At 40.7% G+C, this 18720-nt stretch overlaps 1 protein-coding gene across 1 annotated transcript in view; it reads right to left on the reverse strand.

The window, feature by feature from the left end:
• fstl5 (follistatin-like 5) overlaps positions 1-18720 on the reverse strand; it is a 170049-nt gene that overhangs the window by 43513 nt on the left and 107816 nt on the right. Inside the window, exons 8-9 of the mRNA XM_073487367.1 lie at positions 17132-17252; positions 2381-2542 (exon numbers count right to left, since the gene is read on the reverse strand). Coding sequence (XP_073343468.1) covers positions 2381-2542; positions 17132-17252 — 283 coding nt within the window. The remainder of the gene's footprint in view (positions 1-2380; positions 2543-17131; positions 17253-18720) is intronic.

Raw genomic sequence — 18720 nt, forward strand, 5'->3', positions numbered from 1 at the left:
CCAATGAATGCAAAGTCTGTAGGCAAGGGACACCACATTGGTTTCAGAAGTGTTCTGGTTTACATTTGTAGTCTGAGTAGTATTGACCAATCATGTTTGAGCAGGCTTTGGTTGCATGCAGGCAAACAGTATGTGTGGAGATTAAAAAGGTGGGATGCACTGGTCAGAGTGCAGTCTCAGAAGCCATCAGCTATTGTCTGACCTCAGTTTAGCTTTTTTTAAAATGGACCTGCATTCATAAGCCGTTACTTGTCTCTAGAAATCAGCCAAAATGTCCTCTGGACCTAAAACATGTTGCTAATTAGGCTACAATGAATGACCAGTGCATGGAAGAAAAGCTCAGGGGTGTTATAAGACAGACAAACCACTTGAAGCATGTTGACAGGGCTCGAAATTAACGATGTCCCGGGGACCATAAAAATTCCTACTGGGACACAAATATATTTTGTCTGGGACAATTCTGGGACAGTGAAAAAAAATGTCAAAGTAAACTTCGAAATGGGTGTTATTTGCAAAGTCATTAAATATGAGTATCTAGACGTTACTTTGTCGTTTGAATAATTTAATAAAAATGTGTGAACGGCGAAACTATAGAAGGCTTACGTTCTCGCGGCACCTCACGATAGGGCAGTTAGCCTGTTCGTGCAAATGCATTCTACGTCATCGTAGACGTGCTGCTGGCTGCTGCTGGACTCGCGCCAATGCAACATTCATAGAGCCAGAGCGATGGACCATCATTAACGACAGTTAAAAAAAGAAGAAAGAAATGCTGAGGTGGTTGAATAAACAGCCCCCTGATGCAAGCCCCAATACTGCCGACTCCCGAAACGAAGACATCCCAAGTCCTGGTCATGATTCATCGTCTTCCCCTGTGGTAAGTTAGTTGTCTTAACTGTCAATGTTAGCTAGTGCTCAGCGATAGCTAACGCTAGCAACTGAATTGCGCCTTACAGTGCATACAGAGCAGGCAGTTAAGAAGTGGTGGCAAAGTGGCCAGAGAACACGCCGACCCATGTTCAACGACTCTGTGTGAGACAAGAACTCAGAGTGACACATCAAGACAGAGAGAGGAGTGTTGTGTAGGAGGGGCAGGAGTGAGCAGAGTAAATGTGAAGGGGGAGCTCTGGTGGGGTGGGTGAATGAGTGAGAGCAAGATGATCATAATTCTTTAATGGTGACATAATGATAAATTAGTCTGCATATTGAGAAACAATAGAAACATGTCGTAAAACAACTCTCTTCCCTTCTACTCTAGGAGAGGCAACAGATCAGACTAATATTCATATGTTTAATAAAATAATAAGTATTTTAAACTTATATGGTGGACCAGAGTCCATGGTGTGATGATTAAGTGACAAAAAAGGATCAAATTATATGTATTCTGCATGTAACTGGGGGGGCAACGACAATAATTTAAATTTGGGACACTGCTGGTTATATCCGGGACAGTACAAAGTAGAATTAGGGACAGTTGTGGGACACTGAGGAAAAAAGTTAATTTCGAGCCCTGCATGTTGAGAAGAGAAGTATGTAACACCTGAGATCGCGGTTGTATGACACACATCCCACCTCTTCACTCAAAAGCCAAGCGTCTGCTTTATCACAGCAGAACCCAAAAACCTATCAGCCAATCGTGTTGTTGCACTGACTCGGTTGAGACTCATGACTGTTGATGCGGCTGCAGATGGACTTCTAATAGGTACAGAAGACTTTGACCAGATTTGACTGGTGATCCTAAACATGCAGTTTTATGTCAAGGTGACCATCGAAAGTGAAGAGAGGACTCTCTTTGTGTTCATTTAGACTGGGCCTGGACCTTGTTAGCCCAAAATAACAGCCTAACGTTGCCAATATGGCTGCCAAGTGGCAAGACTTGCCTGAAAAGACTTTGAAAAAGTCAGAAAATCTATTATTCATTATCCAGATATCTGCTGTCTTCACTGAAAGCCTTGAAACACTGGCGGTTGCCTCCAGAGGCTAAATCCTGTCAGACAATAGCCAATAGACTATCAGATTGCCAAAAATAAGCAGTGACATCTAATCTGATCTTCAACCAACCAGTCACGCTGGCATCTTTGACTGCCAGACAAACATCTCTCTGAGACAGCATGAGGAAATGCATATACTTTACTGTTATTTAAGCATATCTTAAATGACATCTTTTTACACATCTACAGTTAATTATTATTGGCAGTGGCAGTATTAGTGAATAATTAGCAATAACAGTGACATTCATTTTAGTGGTAGTTACAGCACAAAGCAATTGTATGAGCAACTGTAGCAGTAAAAGTGTTACTAACAGCTGTCAGTAAAAATAATAATGGAAGTAGCAGCAGAGGGAGTAAATATATACGAGTGTAAACTCTTGACTCCTCTTTACCTTGCAGGGTGAGCTGCTTGGACAGCTTGGTGGTGATGTCCATGCCGTTCTTCAGCCAGGCCAGCTGGGGGCTGGGGATGCCCTCAGCGTGGCAGCGAAGGCTGGCAGTGACGCCCGGCTCCCTGGCTTGGCTTTCTGGGTACACTCGGATGACAGGAGGAACTGAAAGAAGGGGAAAAAGAGGAGGGGGCGACAGGTGGAGAAATGAATAAATGTTATTTATGATGTATTAGTACCACTTGAGGAGCGAGGCGACCTTATTGAACGAGAAGTTTCAGAGAAGAAGCCAAATCCTGAACTTATGGTTTGGCTAAAGCATACACTATCAATAAGATCGAGTGTGTATTCAGCATTGCTGAATGCCTTTAGATAAGGTTAACGTGCTCTGTGAAGCCAAACAAATCAGATAGATAAATAAGGGAGAGCCCTCTGTTCGGACATTATTGATTTTGCTTGGTTGCTATTGATTTTATGTAACCTTTTGTCAGGAGGGAGATGAGGGAATAGAAGCAGAGAAAACAAAATGTGCAACGAAAGAAAAGGCAAAAACTAAATGTCGCTCTAATCTGCTAACTGGTCCAGAAGCTGACTGTCCACATTGTGTCACTGTCGTGTGGACGTTCCAGTTCTTTACCTTACCCTGAAGCACAAACAAACACAATTCTCCCACATACTGTACTTCCAAGAAACTTAAATCAACACGAATCAATAAAACATACAAATACATTAATAATATGCATTTATGCATTGGCTGAGAGTGTGCCACAAGTTTTGCTCTACACCCGGGGGCTAACTTGTTAGAGTCTTGCTCCACAAAACATGGAAAATATCAAAAGAATGAATTTGAATAATCCTTTAAAGGGAGAAGTCGTCTGTGAACAGCATAACAATGATAAAACCTTTCAAAAGGATAGTTGTGAATCTGAGGAGACTCTCCCACAGAAATGTTGACTGAAACTTGGACAGTGGCAGTCGACTGTTTACAGAGTGACCATAAAAAAGCAGCATGACTCATTCCACAACAGCCTGTCACATATAAGGATGACAGCCTGGCAGCAGTTTAAGTAGGAACATCACATTTTGCTATCTTGCCATCTTGTTTTGAGCAATCCCTCGCAGCCTCTGTGGCCCAAATCAGTGTCCTCTTTTTTCTTCTTTCTGAAACAGACTTCAGAGACACGAGTGGAGGATGGAAATGAGAGTCTTGGCAGAAGCGAAGAAGGCAGACGTGCTGCAGAGACCATTTCCTGTGGGCACTGGGTTAGAGGAAGTCTTTACTCAGCCAGGTGAGTGAAAGGACTGAGGATTGTTGCCTGGGCCATCTGGTAAGCAGGGCACTCCCTGGCTTGGAGCTCACGTCAACCTGAATGCCAACACGCCATCCGCAGTGGGCCGGGGAGGGCTCTCACAGCACCCAGGTTACTTTAGCAATTACAGTCGCAGAGATACTCTAGTGCGCCGATGCCTCTCAGCAGTATCAAAAGGTTGACTGAATAGGATCCACCGAGACAAATGATTTGTCTTTTGAGTGAAGATTATTTCTCACGCTTAATATCCTCACACATGCCCACACAAGCATACAAAAGCTCTGGCCCCATTTCTCTGTGTGCTCATGTTCGTTCTGTGGTTTTTATTGTCCGTGTGTTTACTGTAAGTCACTCTGCGAAGGCCGTGTTTGTTGAAATTGTTGTTTGAATCGATAGCGGCTTCTGTAGATAAATATATATACATGTACATAAACGCAGCGCTCAAAGAATTTCTAAAGGTTTACATTTTAAATGTCTTTCACTTCAAAATGATGAGATCCTGCTGTCTGCATAACAAGCGTCTGGGTTTCTGATACGTTTCCTGCCATGTTTGTAGGTGAGTCTTTAAAGCAACATGATGTAACTTTTTACCCTAAAATAATATAAAATCATTTATATGGTACATTGAATTGTAATATAGTGAACGGTGTCTCTGTCACAGCCACTCCGCCCCCATCGCTTGTCTCTGCACTGTGGGAGTCGCCCCACATCGCACCAAATGCAAATTACTATATAATTTTGCTTTAAAATTCACTTTTCAAGTTACGTAGTACACACAACAAAAATATACACACACTTTTGTTTTTGCTCCAAAACCACAAACAATCAAGTATTTATATGAAAAAACGAGACTGCACATTTTAGAGTGGACAATTATTGGGACCGGTCCAAAGCCCGCCTGTGTAATTATCATATGCCACACCTGCCAGGTGGATGGATTATCTTGGTGGAGAAGTGCTCAGTAAAACAGCAAAGTTTAAGAGAAATAATCCTTTAGTGTGAACACAAAGTTCTTAAATCTTTTCCTCCAACTCATTAAAAAGGGAACAAACCATTTATATTTTTGTAAATGCAACAAGTGTAGTTAGTCAATAAAACAAAAACTCTGATGGAATTATGATCAACTTAATGAAATGAAATCAACGTCTGACCGTGAAAGAGTTGAATTAGATTAGAGCTGAATTCATAAATTGAGTTGATTAGTAAACTGTATCTCCTGGAAATTAACTGGAAACTGTTTTGATAACTGGATTATTTGATGAACTTTTCAAGCAACAATGCCAATTATTTGTTCGTTCAAGCTTCTTAAATGAGAGGATTTGCTGCTCTCCTTTGTTTTAAGTGAATATTCTGGGGTTCTGGACTTATGGTAGGCTGAAAACTTCCCCGTGGACGAGTAAATCTGCCAATTAAATTATAACAAAAACAATTTTAGTTTCATTGCTGTATTTTTCTTCCTTTACTGAGGATGTAGAAGCTAAACCACACAGGGGTTAAACGCAACCAGACTTACAGGATGTGGAGGAGGTAAAGGCGTAAAGACTGACCTGCGCTGACGGAGACGGTCAGGGATCTGGATAATTAGAATCAAGAATGAATGGAGCTGAATAACCAGGTTCCTCTATGCTCCATACAAACTTAATATACCAGGTGATCTAGATCAAGATATTACAGTGCATATAAATGTACTAATTATGAAGGCAAGGCAAACAGTCAACACTTCCCTTCTCTCAGGCTCAGTTTTCAATAAACTGATCATCAGGAGATAAATACGTAACATATCGAAGATTAAATATGTAAACTTGAGGCTTTGTTTTACTGGTTTATCAACTTTTAATCGCTGTGAGACTGAATGACACGATGTGTGGATACGTTTGTTTGTGTGTGTGTGTGGTTGCGGAGAGATTCTGGGGTCATGGCACACCTGGCATGTACCTTTGTTTCCTTGCCCAAAACCACAACAATCTATTAATCAACAGTCGTATAGTGTGAGCTTGGATCGACCAGGTTCCCCTGAGCACCTCATTAATAAAACCTCTCAGGCGATCTCACAAAGCTGCTTTAATTACTGTGTTGGAATTAAAACATAATAGACCTGCAAGCCTAAAAAACACAAAAACCCCCAAAAAACAAAAACGTATTACGACCACAGTGGTCAGTTAAAGTGAAATGGCGTCAGGGACGGAAACTTGAGTAAAAAGTGTATAAAAGCAAAGTAAATGCGTTGTGTATTCTGTAATCTGTATGCATGGTGATATCTGCCCTGCTGATCTTAAACTGACATGATGGTTTTGCTTGAGAACAGTGGTGGACAGCGTTAGTGGAAACAGAAGAAAAAAATGTCGGGACATATCTCCACCAGCTGCTTCGAGGGTTTTCAGTGCTTTACTACGCTAATCCATCTGTGCCGATCTTTGAGATGGTTAAATGGAATTAGAAATGTCTGTAGGCTTCACTTTGTTGCGTTAAAAAGGTGACAGGGCTGCCAAGCCAGAGTTCGAGACTGAGTTTCAACATTAGTGAGCGTGAAACCGCTGGATATCTTTGATGAGTGGTCATGGCATTTCAACCTTTGTAAGCACGACACCACTGGATGTTTTTTAGGAGACCTCGGGACAATTTCCAGCCATGTTTGTGGCAACGAAAGCAGAAATTTTAAGCCGAAACATGATCCTTACCTAACCCTGACCAAGTGGTTTCTGTGCCTCGACCTAACCAGATGATAAACATAGCTATGACACAACATATAATCGAAAATTTAACCTAAAGAAACGTAAGGTTGCAACATTAAGAAAGGTAGAATTTCAACATCTCTGTGGTTTGCAGAGACGTACATCACCAACATTTATTGTGGGTTGCTACAACACATTTTGAGATTGACACTCTCACTACCCCTGAACAATTCAAGACGATGATCTCACATCACTTGACCTCACTGTGCAGGTATTTTCAGAGTGTTGTCCTCTTTTGAATTGTTTTAATTGCATATTTTACTGCGTATTACTCTTAATATGAGTCAAATAAAGGAAATCTCAATGATTTAAAAGATGCCATATATGGTTTATTTTTTTTAACCTTCAGGAGGCAGGCAGATGAGAGTAGGCAGGATCTTATAGCCAGGATTGTCTCTTGTTTGGAGCCAATGCAGTGTAAAGACATCTCTTCTGATGCTATTGATAGAAAATGGATAGCATGATGTTGAGCTCAGATCTCATCTCAAAACCTTTTTGGGTAAATTGCCTGTGTGATTTGAGAAGATGGAACTGGTTGGTGCTGAAGATGTCAGCCTATGATCCAATCACAGCCGCTCACATCACTACAGGAGTCAGAAAGGTTACAGTAAAAGTGTAGGTGCAGCGTGTAGAGGTGTAATTACAGAGTATGTAAGTGGAGGTCTCATCAGTGCTGTGAATGGGTATATAGAGGTTGGGTGAAGTGGTGCAGAAGTTGAAAGTTGAGTCCTCTGTAGGTTTCATGGACCTAATTCAACCAAACATCTGTGATGGGAGGGACCCGCTGTGAGCCAAAAACTTTAATAACCCAGCCTAGTTTCCTGAAACAGGCAAGTGATGTTCCTGTGCAGGTTTCACCCCAGTTCAGCGCGGCATAATTAAGTACGCTGGGAAACACAGAAATATTGTTCATGTATTTGTATGAAAAATGAGCATACAGAGTAAACAAATGGGCGTATCAATGGAGTGTCCAAATCGCAACAAGGCCAAGTGCAATATCCAAAGCACAGAAGCTGATGAATGTTTTGATTACTCACAGGTAAATGTGTCACAAAACAGCATTATAATGAAGTACTGCCGAGCTGCAGAGACGTCCTGACCTACAAATGTTGTTCTCCAGATGTAAGAAACATGTTTGGTACAGACCTCAACAAATGTCACATATCATCATGATTTCTTCAGTGAAAATGTTCATTCCCGTAAATCGTGAATCATATCACAATTGTCAAATCTGCCCAAATAATCAAAATATGATATTTACACAATATGGTGTATCAGACCGACTAAAGGGAAGACGTATTAATACTATGGAATTAATTAATATCAGAAGATAACAAATTGAAATGTTCGTGATCCTTTGGTTTGGATTTTGGGATGGTGCACAGAGGCACAGATGTCCGATGTTCAGTGATTGTTGTTGCGCCTATCGGTGGTTATGTCACACGATTAGAGGAACAATTGACCAGTCAGAGCTAAACTGGCGGGACAGGAATGAAGACACCATCTTCTTATTTAGCTAGCTACATAAATGGAAAATAGCAGCAGATGGACAGCTGTCGAGGATCGTATAAGTCAACTTACAGAACATATTCAGTATAAAAGTACTGTTACCTGGCGAGGCAGCTGTGATCTCACAAATCACTCTTGCCAGGCTTCAAGCTAAGCGTTTATGGTGGACCACACAATGGTTCAACCAATCAGTGTCCTTGGAGCAAATACTGGCAGCCAGAGAGAACGGCTACAGGTGTGGCTGAGATGTGACAATCAGCGAGAGAAGCCACTGTTCATTTGAAAACCACAAAGGTGGCTCATCAAGAGGTCAGTGTTGCTGCTGTAACATCAGTTATATCACAACTGGGACATTTATTTCAGGTAAGAAGAAGAAGAAGGGCACCGAGGGCTTCTGTTGATGGAAAACATGTCTGTCTCCTCCTGCCTGGCTTCAGTAACACTTTAAATCACCAACAGGCTTCACTGCTGGTAGCGCTCACCTACTGTTGATGTAATTGGTTGAAGTTAGCCTTTTTGAAAGTGCCTGCCCTTTTCCAAACAGTCTTTTCCAGATGGTTCTGTGTAACAAACCAACAGATGTGTCAGGTTACTAGTACCAGAGCTTTCCTGTCAACTGAAAATATGATTGGCAGGATGGATACGTAACTCTGTATTGATTAGTTTGATTTAGTCTGAGAGATTATCAGGCTAATGGAACTGTAGACTTTTTTTGGACCACCAATTTGCTTAAAAGTTAAGATTTAAAGTTTATTCTTGACGGTGGAAGACTTCACCTTGTGCTGAATGTTCTGTCCATTTCTAAAAAGTATGAAATTTAGACGTATTAGACGAGAAGATGGAGTGCTGCTGAAAATAACTTAGAAAAGACGGAGTTATTAAAGGGACAATAAGAGACCTCAGAGCACTAATACCCAATTATTTCTGGTGGGAGCACAATATCACTGTTGATAAACATCAATGAATAAATGCTATTTCCACTAAGTGCTGAATTTCTGCCTTTCATAACCGCTTTTAACAATAGAGCCCAACACTCCTCCTTAAAAAGCTGTGGCACCACAGTTTGCATTGAATTAGCTCTTATAGATCTTTCTGTCAGGTATCCGCTCTGAATATCTAACTTACTTATCTCTACTGTGAAAATGTGACTGCTGTCCATCAGTTACTGCCCCCCCGTTACTCTGGGGGATGGGAGAGGCTGTCAGAGACTCGTGTAGGAGGAGCCAATTCTATCAATGTTGCTGCAGTCCCCACCGGCCGCCCATAGAGCTCAATAAAGGTCATTCCTTAGTTAGAGGCCCATTATTTGAGAAAAAGCTCATGTCAGTGAATTCCCCCTGTGACTGTGAGAGAAAGTACATCCTGCGGTGGTGGAGACGCCTATTAATGCTATTGCGCTTCCAACTAGTCACTGATAGAGATTAATAAAGTGTTGTAAATTATTTTATCCCCCCTGAGGTAGAATGAAAGAATGAAAGTGTGTTAAGCCAATAGTGACAATCTATTTAATTAGAAGACGGTTTGGAAATAGAGAGAGGCTAAAAAGCCTGTGGATAACCGTCGATGCTTCACTGTTGCATTAGAAACTGAGAGGAATACTTCATGTATGTAATTAAGATCAAAACACATTCAGATGATATTTTCAGGAGAATTGGGATAATTGTTGTTAGTTTAAAAGAAGCACCATTTTCCACTGACGACCGTTAACGACACAGAGTGGTTTTTAAGTGAGTTAAGTGATAAAAATCAGTATAATTATTGATAAAATACATTTTTACAAATAAGAGTGCAGACTGTATGCAGGTATGACGGTGGTCTTTGAAACCAGGAGATCCACTGATATTTAAAACACATGAGCTGAGACAAAAGACGCGTATTTGAAGTTTCAGGCTGTCGGCTTTACTTTGAAATCAACCTCAGGAGCAGCTGTAGGTGGCTACACAACAAATGATATGACATTATAAAGTCACAGTGAAACTGAAGTCGTCTTCATCTTTAGTTTGAAACAGAGTGATATGAAATAGTTACTAGAGGGATTTAAATCCAATCCCTCAGATTTGATCAGTCACAGGTGTCGTGGTTTAGTGAATACTGACACCTCCTTCACCTTTTTCAATCAGGAGCAGATACTTTTTGACTCAACCACATTCTTTTGGAAATGTTCAAGAAGTTTTCACCTTCTGAAATTCATATGTACCTCCTTCCATGAGACTGCGTGGTTTGATACATGTATGATGAGCAGGGTGAACTAGTAGATCTCTCTGAAATCTACTTTGTAGTTTGAGTTCTTTATCTGCACAGAACATTTGTTGACTGATGCACTGCATCATGAACAGTTTTAAACATGGACTAATTAGATTACTATATGAAGGTCACATACGTAATGATGAGATGTTTTCTGTGTTGTATTTTGAGATACGTGTTTTCTGTTCCTTTGTATTTACAGTCTGTGTGTCAGGGGGATATAGTTTCCAGTATCCAGTCTCTGTTAATCAGCCTATTAAACTTTATCTTTGTGATATTACTCCTCGTTTCTTCTGACTGACGTCACACCTCCTTCAGTCAGGGAGGTGGTCTCTGGGTGGTTCATTCACAGATGGCTTCTATCAGCACAGACTGTTGTTTGAACCTCACTTAAATGTTGTCATCTGTGCTGGTTGTGATTATGCTGATGAGGCTTCTAGATGAAATGTATTAGTCTTTTGACTAGTTATCTGTGAGTTTTTTCTACTTTTGAGTCTTGTTTTTCAGGGTAAGCTAGCTGCCTCAAATCCAATGTTAAAGCTTTTAAATCAGAAACACTTTTAATCCTGTGCAGTATGTTAGCATTGGCCACCTATTCGATTCCAACTCCAAACAAATTGGGGTTAGCATATCACCATGGTAACCACTAACTGCTGCAAACTGTGGCAGCTGTTAGCTAGTAAGCTCAGTTAACTGGGCAGCTAGCGGTCTTATAAGCTGACTCTGAGCTCGAAGCACTGGGGGAGTGCTGGTGACCACCACCTCCTGAGGTACATAGTGGCTACAGGCTAGCTGGTTAGCATGCTAACTAAGAAACTGCAACAAAATACATATATAATTGATATAAAACTTTTTTTTTATGTTTTAAACATAAATTCTTTGATATTGCACCTTTAACGGTTAAATATTCTCTGGCTGTGTCCAAAATATGTCAAAACTTTTTACTTCCTTTTACCTTCATGCAACTGTTGATACATTTGATGTTGTTTTAACTTTAATTTTTGGATCATTTTGGCTGTATTGAAACATATTGCATACAATTTGGCAAAGATTTGCATTTTTTTAATTTTAAATTTCAACCTCAGCCCACGTTTTTGGCCCACAGACACAGTACATGCTATTTCCCTTGTGTCCTATAGGGGCCTCATAATAAAACTTGCATGGCATCGTGTTAACAAACGGGTATTTAAAGGGTTCAAACCCTGAACATTAATAAACATTTGGTAGATATTATCAGGACTGATGTTGGTTGAAAAATGTAACCCAGTGAAAATGATATTAATATATAGTATTTTTTATGGCAGTTTTAGACATGGAGATGAACTTGTTTACGTGACACTGAGAGGTGCTGATGGGTGTGTGTGTTGAATCATACAGTTCAGGTGTGTGACATCATCAGCGTCTCTGAGTAATCACCTGACACATCTGGTGTTTGTTCGCTGTTGCTTTCTGACATCTCTCCTTGCTGTTAATGACGGTTTTCAAAGTAAAACCGAAGGCTTGAAAAAGCAGATACGCCTCTGGCTTTTCTTTTGAAGTGACTCTACTCATACACTGATACTGAATGACATTACATGATAACTTGAATATATTTATGAAATCACTGAAAGCATCTTAAAAAGCTTTGGTCACATCCAGTTTTTTGCTTGCAGACATCAATAAATGTTCTTCCTACACTCACAGTAAATCTGCATCTTTCAGCAGCTCCCTGAAAGCCTTATTAGCTACACAGAACCATGAAAGTCTGCTTCGCCTTCTAAACAGGAAAAAACGGTTCTGTGCGTGTTGGAAATACTTCACTTACAAACTCCACCAATGTGCGAGCAAATCACCATTCCCTTTGCTTGGACAGTCATAAAAATGAAGGGAGCGAGACGGTTGGTGGGATTTTTCCACTCAAAACTCAATTCAGACAAGATGAGAGAGAAGTTGCATTCTGATGTGTTCCTGAGAGTGTCAGGAGAGCCACTGCCGGGAGAATGCGACACAGCAGGGCTGACAGCTCCATCATAAAGCTCCCCAGCCAGTCGTCAATCACTCAGCAAGGCTCCCGTCGGCCATGGCTCTGTAGAAGATGAGCAGGCGTGGAGAGACACACACCCAAACACACAAGAGCACACAGACACCATGGCAGGAGACCACTTCGCCATCACACTACTGGGAGATTTCCAACTAAGCCTGGCAGACTTGTTACAACTCTTCAATCAAATTGGACCCGTGGCTGTTGCTAAAAAAAAAATGGCGGTCACAACGATTGGATTTTGTGAACTGACCGGGTACGTGTGAACAACACACACTCAGAATATCTCACATGATCCTGGATCCTCTCCGTCACATGTATTCAAACACTCCCTCACACAACCAGCATGACGTACTGCCAACCCACACTGAGGTTCACGGACACACACCATGACAAAGATACACACACCATGATGAAAGCCTCCTCTCTCAGTTGTGATTACACTCTCACCTGAGCTCCATGCCTCCAAGGGACATGTGGGAGTAATCCAGCTCAGACCGTTTTGTCCAGAGCCTGAATCAAATGCAATACATGTACATCACATAGCTGCTAGTTAAGCACTTTTCAAGGGTAAAACAAAAGTAAAAACATAAAAAATAATACCAGAGCTGTTCTCAAAAAGTTCTGCGACAGAAATTAAGAAGCGTAACGGATCTCAGGGGAACGCCACTGCGCCGTGTTTGCATGCTCTTTTTTTTCTGCCTCAAAAAGAAGTGTCATCTTGTGTTTGTGCACAGGTTGGGCTCATTTTCTTCTTCTTCCTTTGTGTGTTTTTGTATGATGTATTATTTACTGCAAGGAGTCAGAACAGTCACATTAAAATTTAGCAAATTTAGTCCACAGAGGATTCACTGCTTTAAAGAATCAGACGCTGTGAAAAAAACACTTTGCATTATACACCATTATATGAAAAATTTAATATTTCTAAGAAAACCACTGTCAGAATTATTTTTTTATGTATTCAACCAAAGTTGTGATATTATTAATACGTCTTCTAGTATGAATATCAATTAAAAAAAAAAAAAAGTAAGAGGGTGTTGTAAGATATAGAAATCGAGGGCATGTCAGATGCCTCTATGGCAACATATCAACACATTTGTGAAGCTGGAACCATAAAATATTTAGTATATTTGCTTTAAAAACAACCAAAACAATATTCAGATATTAATAGTTGCAGTGAAATTTTCTGTTGATCAACTAATAGATGAGTCAACTCGTCTTTGCAGCTGTTACTCCTCCTAATTACTCCACTACAAAGAGTTAATAAACTGGTGACGGAGTTATCGTAAGCAGTTTTATGGCCAGTTGAAAAATATCTTGCCTGGTCAGATTTTTTAGTTTTCGAGACATTGGCAGACAGACCGAAAAGTTAATTTTGGACCCTGTGCACACACTCGAGTTGCAACCTGACACTCCAAGTGAGCATACTCCAAACTCAAAAAGGAGTTCAGAGTATATTGGCCCTTCAGTGTAGTAGTATAGAGCAAGAAAACTCTGTCAGAGGGTGGCTGGGGGGTTTGGACAGGTCTTACACCTCACTTTGCCTCAGGAGAGGGTCAAGTCAAGTGTGAGACCAAGTTTCAAGGGTGACTTTTTCAGTTAGGTAACATAAGTAAGGTAACATAAGTAAACTGTCTAAGTAGTGGACCGAACTTATGTAAGCAACGTAGTAATTTAAACCCAAAGCATGATCGTTTCTTAAACCTCGTCGAGTGTTTCTTGTGCCTGAACCTAACTAAGTCATAATATGACATTAATTGTGAAATGTTTGTGACCAAGGTTTATTTTGAAAAGTGTAACCAGTCTTTGCATATGTGTTACTGCTAACTAGACTGCAGAGCCCTGGGTGTGCAAATCCAATGCTGAAGGGGTAAGTAGAGCTTTGAAGCTTAAGGTCACTGATCAATCTGCCTTATTTGACAAGCTTGGAGTGAGAACATGTTGGCACAGCAACAGTCAGCGTTGCTGCTCTCTATAAGATGCAGTCACATGTAGGCAACCCTCTCGCTCTGCAGGGAAAACTCCAACGTGTGAATATCCCCATAACAGCCCAGCCCCGATCAATTCTGCTTCCAGAGCTGCTGCTGTGCATCGAGGTGGGCTCAAATACTATTTATCCACTTGGATATATCTACTTGTAATGGCTCCACCTCTAGCCCCGGAGCCTTCCCACTAGAAATATGACATTCCAGGTCCCGGGGGACAGTTTGTAGCCAGGGATCAGCACACCGCATCCTTTGCCTGCCACCTGCAGATTACAGTTAGGGCTTACATGGGGCAGTCTCACATTACTTCCTAACAAGGCCCCACAGGTATAGGCTTGGCCATCGGGCAGATCAGGTCTTAGTGTGCTGCCCTCCTCACTCGGGAGGCCAGGAGCTGTGAACCCTAGCAACATCACTGCCAGGGTCACCAGGACACACTACAAGCCACGAGGATACCGTGTATTTAGATCATTAAACAGTAAAAAGGCATTCATGAAATGAAACGGACCTGCATAATTTGAAATACTGTATCATTAATATAAGAGATGATGCTGCCAGGCACAAGTAAACACGTTAGGACCCATTTTGTTACATCTTACCCATCAGAAATACTTATATTTCAAATTATATTTTAAAATGAATGCAGCTTTCCAGGCCTGAAAAATAAATCTATTTTCCAGCAGCAGAAGAATTGCTTGGTGTATTTGACGATTCGACCAAGACTTTCATTAATTTACCCCAAACAAAGATTTGTTTTCTGCTAAAGTGGTCGGGAGAGTGGACAAACTTTGCAGCCACAGTACAAATTAGATGCAACTTTATTGATTTGTGTGGGTATAGTGAGGTGACTGCCACAAAGAAAGAGCTATAGATCCAAAAACGAGGGCCGACGCCAACATGCTGAAGATAACAAATAACCACAACAACACCAACATCTTGAAGAATATATCGTAAAAAGAGGACATCATTACTGTGTCGTCACAAAGAGACTGACACAAAATGCCTGTGATGAGTCAGTTTGGGTGTGTAAGGAAGAAAATAATTCTTTATACAAGCTCACAATACAGGAGCTACTCTCTGACTGCCCCAGAGAGAGGTCAAGCTTCTGTACAAGTGCCTCATTCTTCAGCTCTTCTGAATAAATCTCTAAAATACTGTAAATCTTGTCGTTCTCTTGTGGCCTCGGAGTGACGGACAGCATTCTGAATCCGGTTCTTTTTCAGCTGGTTCTTAATTGAGTTTTAGAAAATCTCAGTAGTCATGGCGGCTGATAGCTGGTCCCTGGAGACTTCAGACAGACTTAGAATGTGAAATCCATAGTCTGCAGTAAAAAGGTCATCTGGAAGTTTCAGTAACAATTACGACCAAAAGTAATCTGCCTCTCGAGATTCACTCTGTTTCCATAAACACAATACTTGGTATAATAACCTGTATATCGTTGCAATTAACCTTGGAGTAATTTTTCAGAATGATAATGAACTAACTGTCTGTCAAATTGAATGAAGATGTGGAGCTTATTCACATTCAACTCATTAGGACCCGAGTGGGAGAAAGCACACAGTCAATCTCAATCCAGCCACTACACCTTTGCCCTCTCTGAACAATCTCTGTTTCAGCATTCACATGGCAGGTTCATCATACTGAAGAGTGCCTCAAACCAATTAGCATAAAGTGGCTTTTAAAACTCTTGACAGAAAACGGGCATCAAGCTCATCTATTGGTTCTCCAGTGGTATCTAATTCTACTGGTCGTCCCATCTGCCAGCCAAATATCAAGGAGGCTCTGCATTTGTTAAAATGAATGCAATATTAACGGATCTCGCTGCTCCTGAATGTCTTCAAATTTGGTACAAGTGTCCAGCATGACTCGATGATGAACTGATCCGGTTTGGTGATATGTGATAGTTACGATAAAACCGCATCACAGCAGGAGGAGGAGTCACATTTTGCTTGTTACGTCAGTGAGATATTAACAATATTTTGGATTTAAATCAAATGCTAATATGGATTATCCTTTTCGGGGTCACTGGAGCCGATCCTAGCTGACATTGGGCAAGTGGTGGATAAGTTGCCAGTTCATATAGGGACAAACAACCATTCAAGGATAATTTAGAGATTAACCCAACTTTCTTTTTTGCATGTCTTTGCATTGTGGGAGGAAGCTGGAGACTGCAACATGCAGAGTCCGCACAGAAAGGTCCTGCCCCAGCTGGGTCTCGCTGAACATTGCAGTACTAATAGTTACGACTGCCTCCTGAGAGCTGCATGGTGTCACACAGTTCCCCCATTTCCTTAAAGCATCAGCACTGATAAGGAGTTTCATCCACAGCTATTCACACTGACACAGGGGAGTGCTGGACCTTTGTGTCCTAGAAATAAGTACTTCAAGTAAACAAACTTGTGCTGTAACCTGCATGTCATGGGCAGACAGCGTGTTGTTAGTGGTATTGAAGAGTAAATACCACTCCAGCATCTGACTGGACCAAAGTGACATTTGCGGGTACGCTTACATGCTGCACGAGCTATTTAGCCATCTAGCCTGCAAGCTAACGTTGGCAGAGCACGTCTCTTCATAGAGAATTTGATTGGTCGCTCATCTGACAGGATATGTTGTAGGAAGAGATGTGTGTTCATGTCTATAAGTTAGATCAGAAGAAGCGTTTTGCAGGAAACTTAATGTCGGTTGTTTTGTGTAGACGGCTGCTGTCGGGCTCAGTGTGACTGTCTGCACCGGCTATGACAGAACGCCAACGTTCACTGTATTCGTCTCTGTTACAGTAACGACGGTATTACTGTAACGGTAGCAGCTTAAACAAGGGGGCGCCTTCGTGACACCAAAGAACCTAAAAGTGACTTACAGAACAGACATGTTTGCTGTATCAGACATAAATAAATGCAATTACTTTGAATTGGACTTGAAGAGTGAAAGGAGACTTTGTGTTTCTTGTGTCTTACCGTTCACTTGCAGAGTGTGGGTCTGAAAAAGTTTCTCGTAGCCGTCAGCATGACAGGTATAATTGCCCATGTGAGTCGTGGTCACCTTGGTGATGTACAGCGAGCCATCATCTCCAAAGTCCTGCCAGTGAGAGAAAGTGAAAGAGAAAAAAAAAACTCTTAATGACTTGAAGCAATGGTGATGATGTTGTTGCTACAGTGCAGCAGTGATGGTTAAAGGCATTTAAAGCTGGAAATGAAACGTTTCAATGGGAGTGCAACGAGCCTGCGGAGTGCAGAAGAGAAGATAAACATGTTTCATCGCATAGGAAATGAAAAATATAACAATATTACAAAAAGGCACATTGTAGAGCAATGTCCATCAATCTACGTCAAAAGTTAAAGCCATTTGGCGACAAAAGTGAGGAAAATAACTGTCAAAATCCCAGTTAAGAAGAATTGTTTTCTGGTACATGTCATTTTTCCAATCAGAGGAAAGTGATCTGATGGAAGGAGACCGAGGCTATAATTGATTAGGGTAGAAGTTACACAGTGTTAGCTGCTCTCCAAAACAAAAACAAGGAAATATAGAGCTGCAGACACACAGTCAATCAAAATAACAAATATCATTGTCTCTGAAAAGGCCGAAATTGTTACGCTTTGGTTAAAATGCACGATCCACGACTACACAAAACATGCAGCACTTCAATACTCATATGGCATTTTAACACAAAAAGCAAACAAACAGAAGAACCTATCCATGATGCTAACTTACGTAGAGCCAAGTGAATTATGGTTAATTCATGCTGTGTTGTGATTATCAAGCAAGTGAACAAAGAAATATGGTGCTAGACAAGAAAGAGAGCAAACAGAAGAATAAATTACTCTGCAGATAGAAGCCCCCAAAGCTAATGAGCCCGTTGACGCTGTTCCGGCGTGATGAATCCGTCTGGCCAACAGCGAATGTCTGATATTTTGTTCAGATCATGTTGCAGTGAAAAGTCACAGCGTGAGCTTTTTGGATTATAGTCTTGAGGTGCTTTTATATTTTGAAATAGTGAATGAACTGTATGAAAAGAGGGTTCTGATTGTTCCTAATAAAATGTCAACTTCTTTTCCTGTTCTGGGTCCCAATTTTTAAAATAGCTACAAGTTTAAGTTTGCAAATTGTGAAAAATAAAAGTTAAAGTGTTTAACTTTTATTTCTTCTCACAAACTATGAACTATTAACTTTTTAAAATCATATATAGATTTGCAGAATAAAGTGTTGTAAAGTACCAGTGGGGCAGATGGAGGTTAATTTCTTGTTCATGAGTGTACACGTGATATGTGTATGTTATCACCAAAAATGCAACAATTAGTCGATTAATCGAATTGTGGATTAAAAGAAGACTATTTAAAAATAATTGAATATTTGTTCTTATTCAAGCAAAAATGTCAAACATTCCCTGCGTTTGTAACTTACTAAAGTAACTGAAAAGTCTTTGGCTTTCAGACGGTTGGTTGGACAAAAGAAGCAATTTGAGGAACTCACTTTGGGCTGACGAGTGTTTTTCACACATTTTTGACATTTTAAAGACTAAATGATTAATCCTATAATCATGAAAATG

Source organism: Pagrus major, chromosome 18 (genome assembly GCF_040436345.1).
Source record: "Pagrus major chromosome 18, Pma_NU_1.0".
NCBI lineage: Eukaryota > Metazoa > Chordata > Actinopteri > Spariformes > Sparidae > Pagrus > Pagrus major.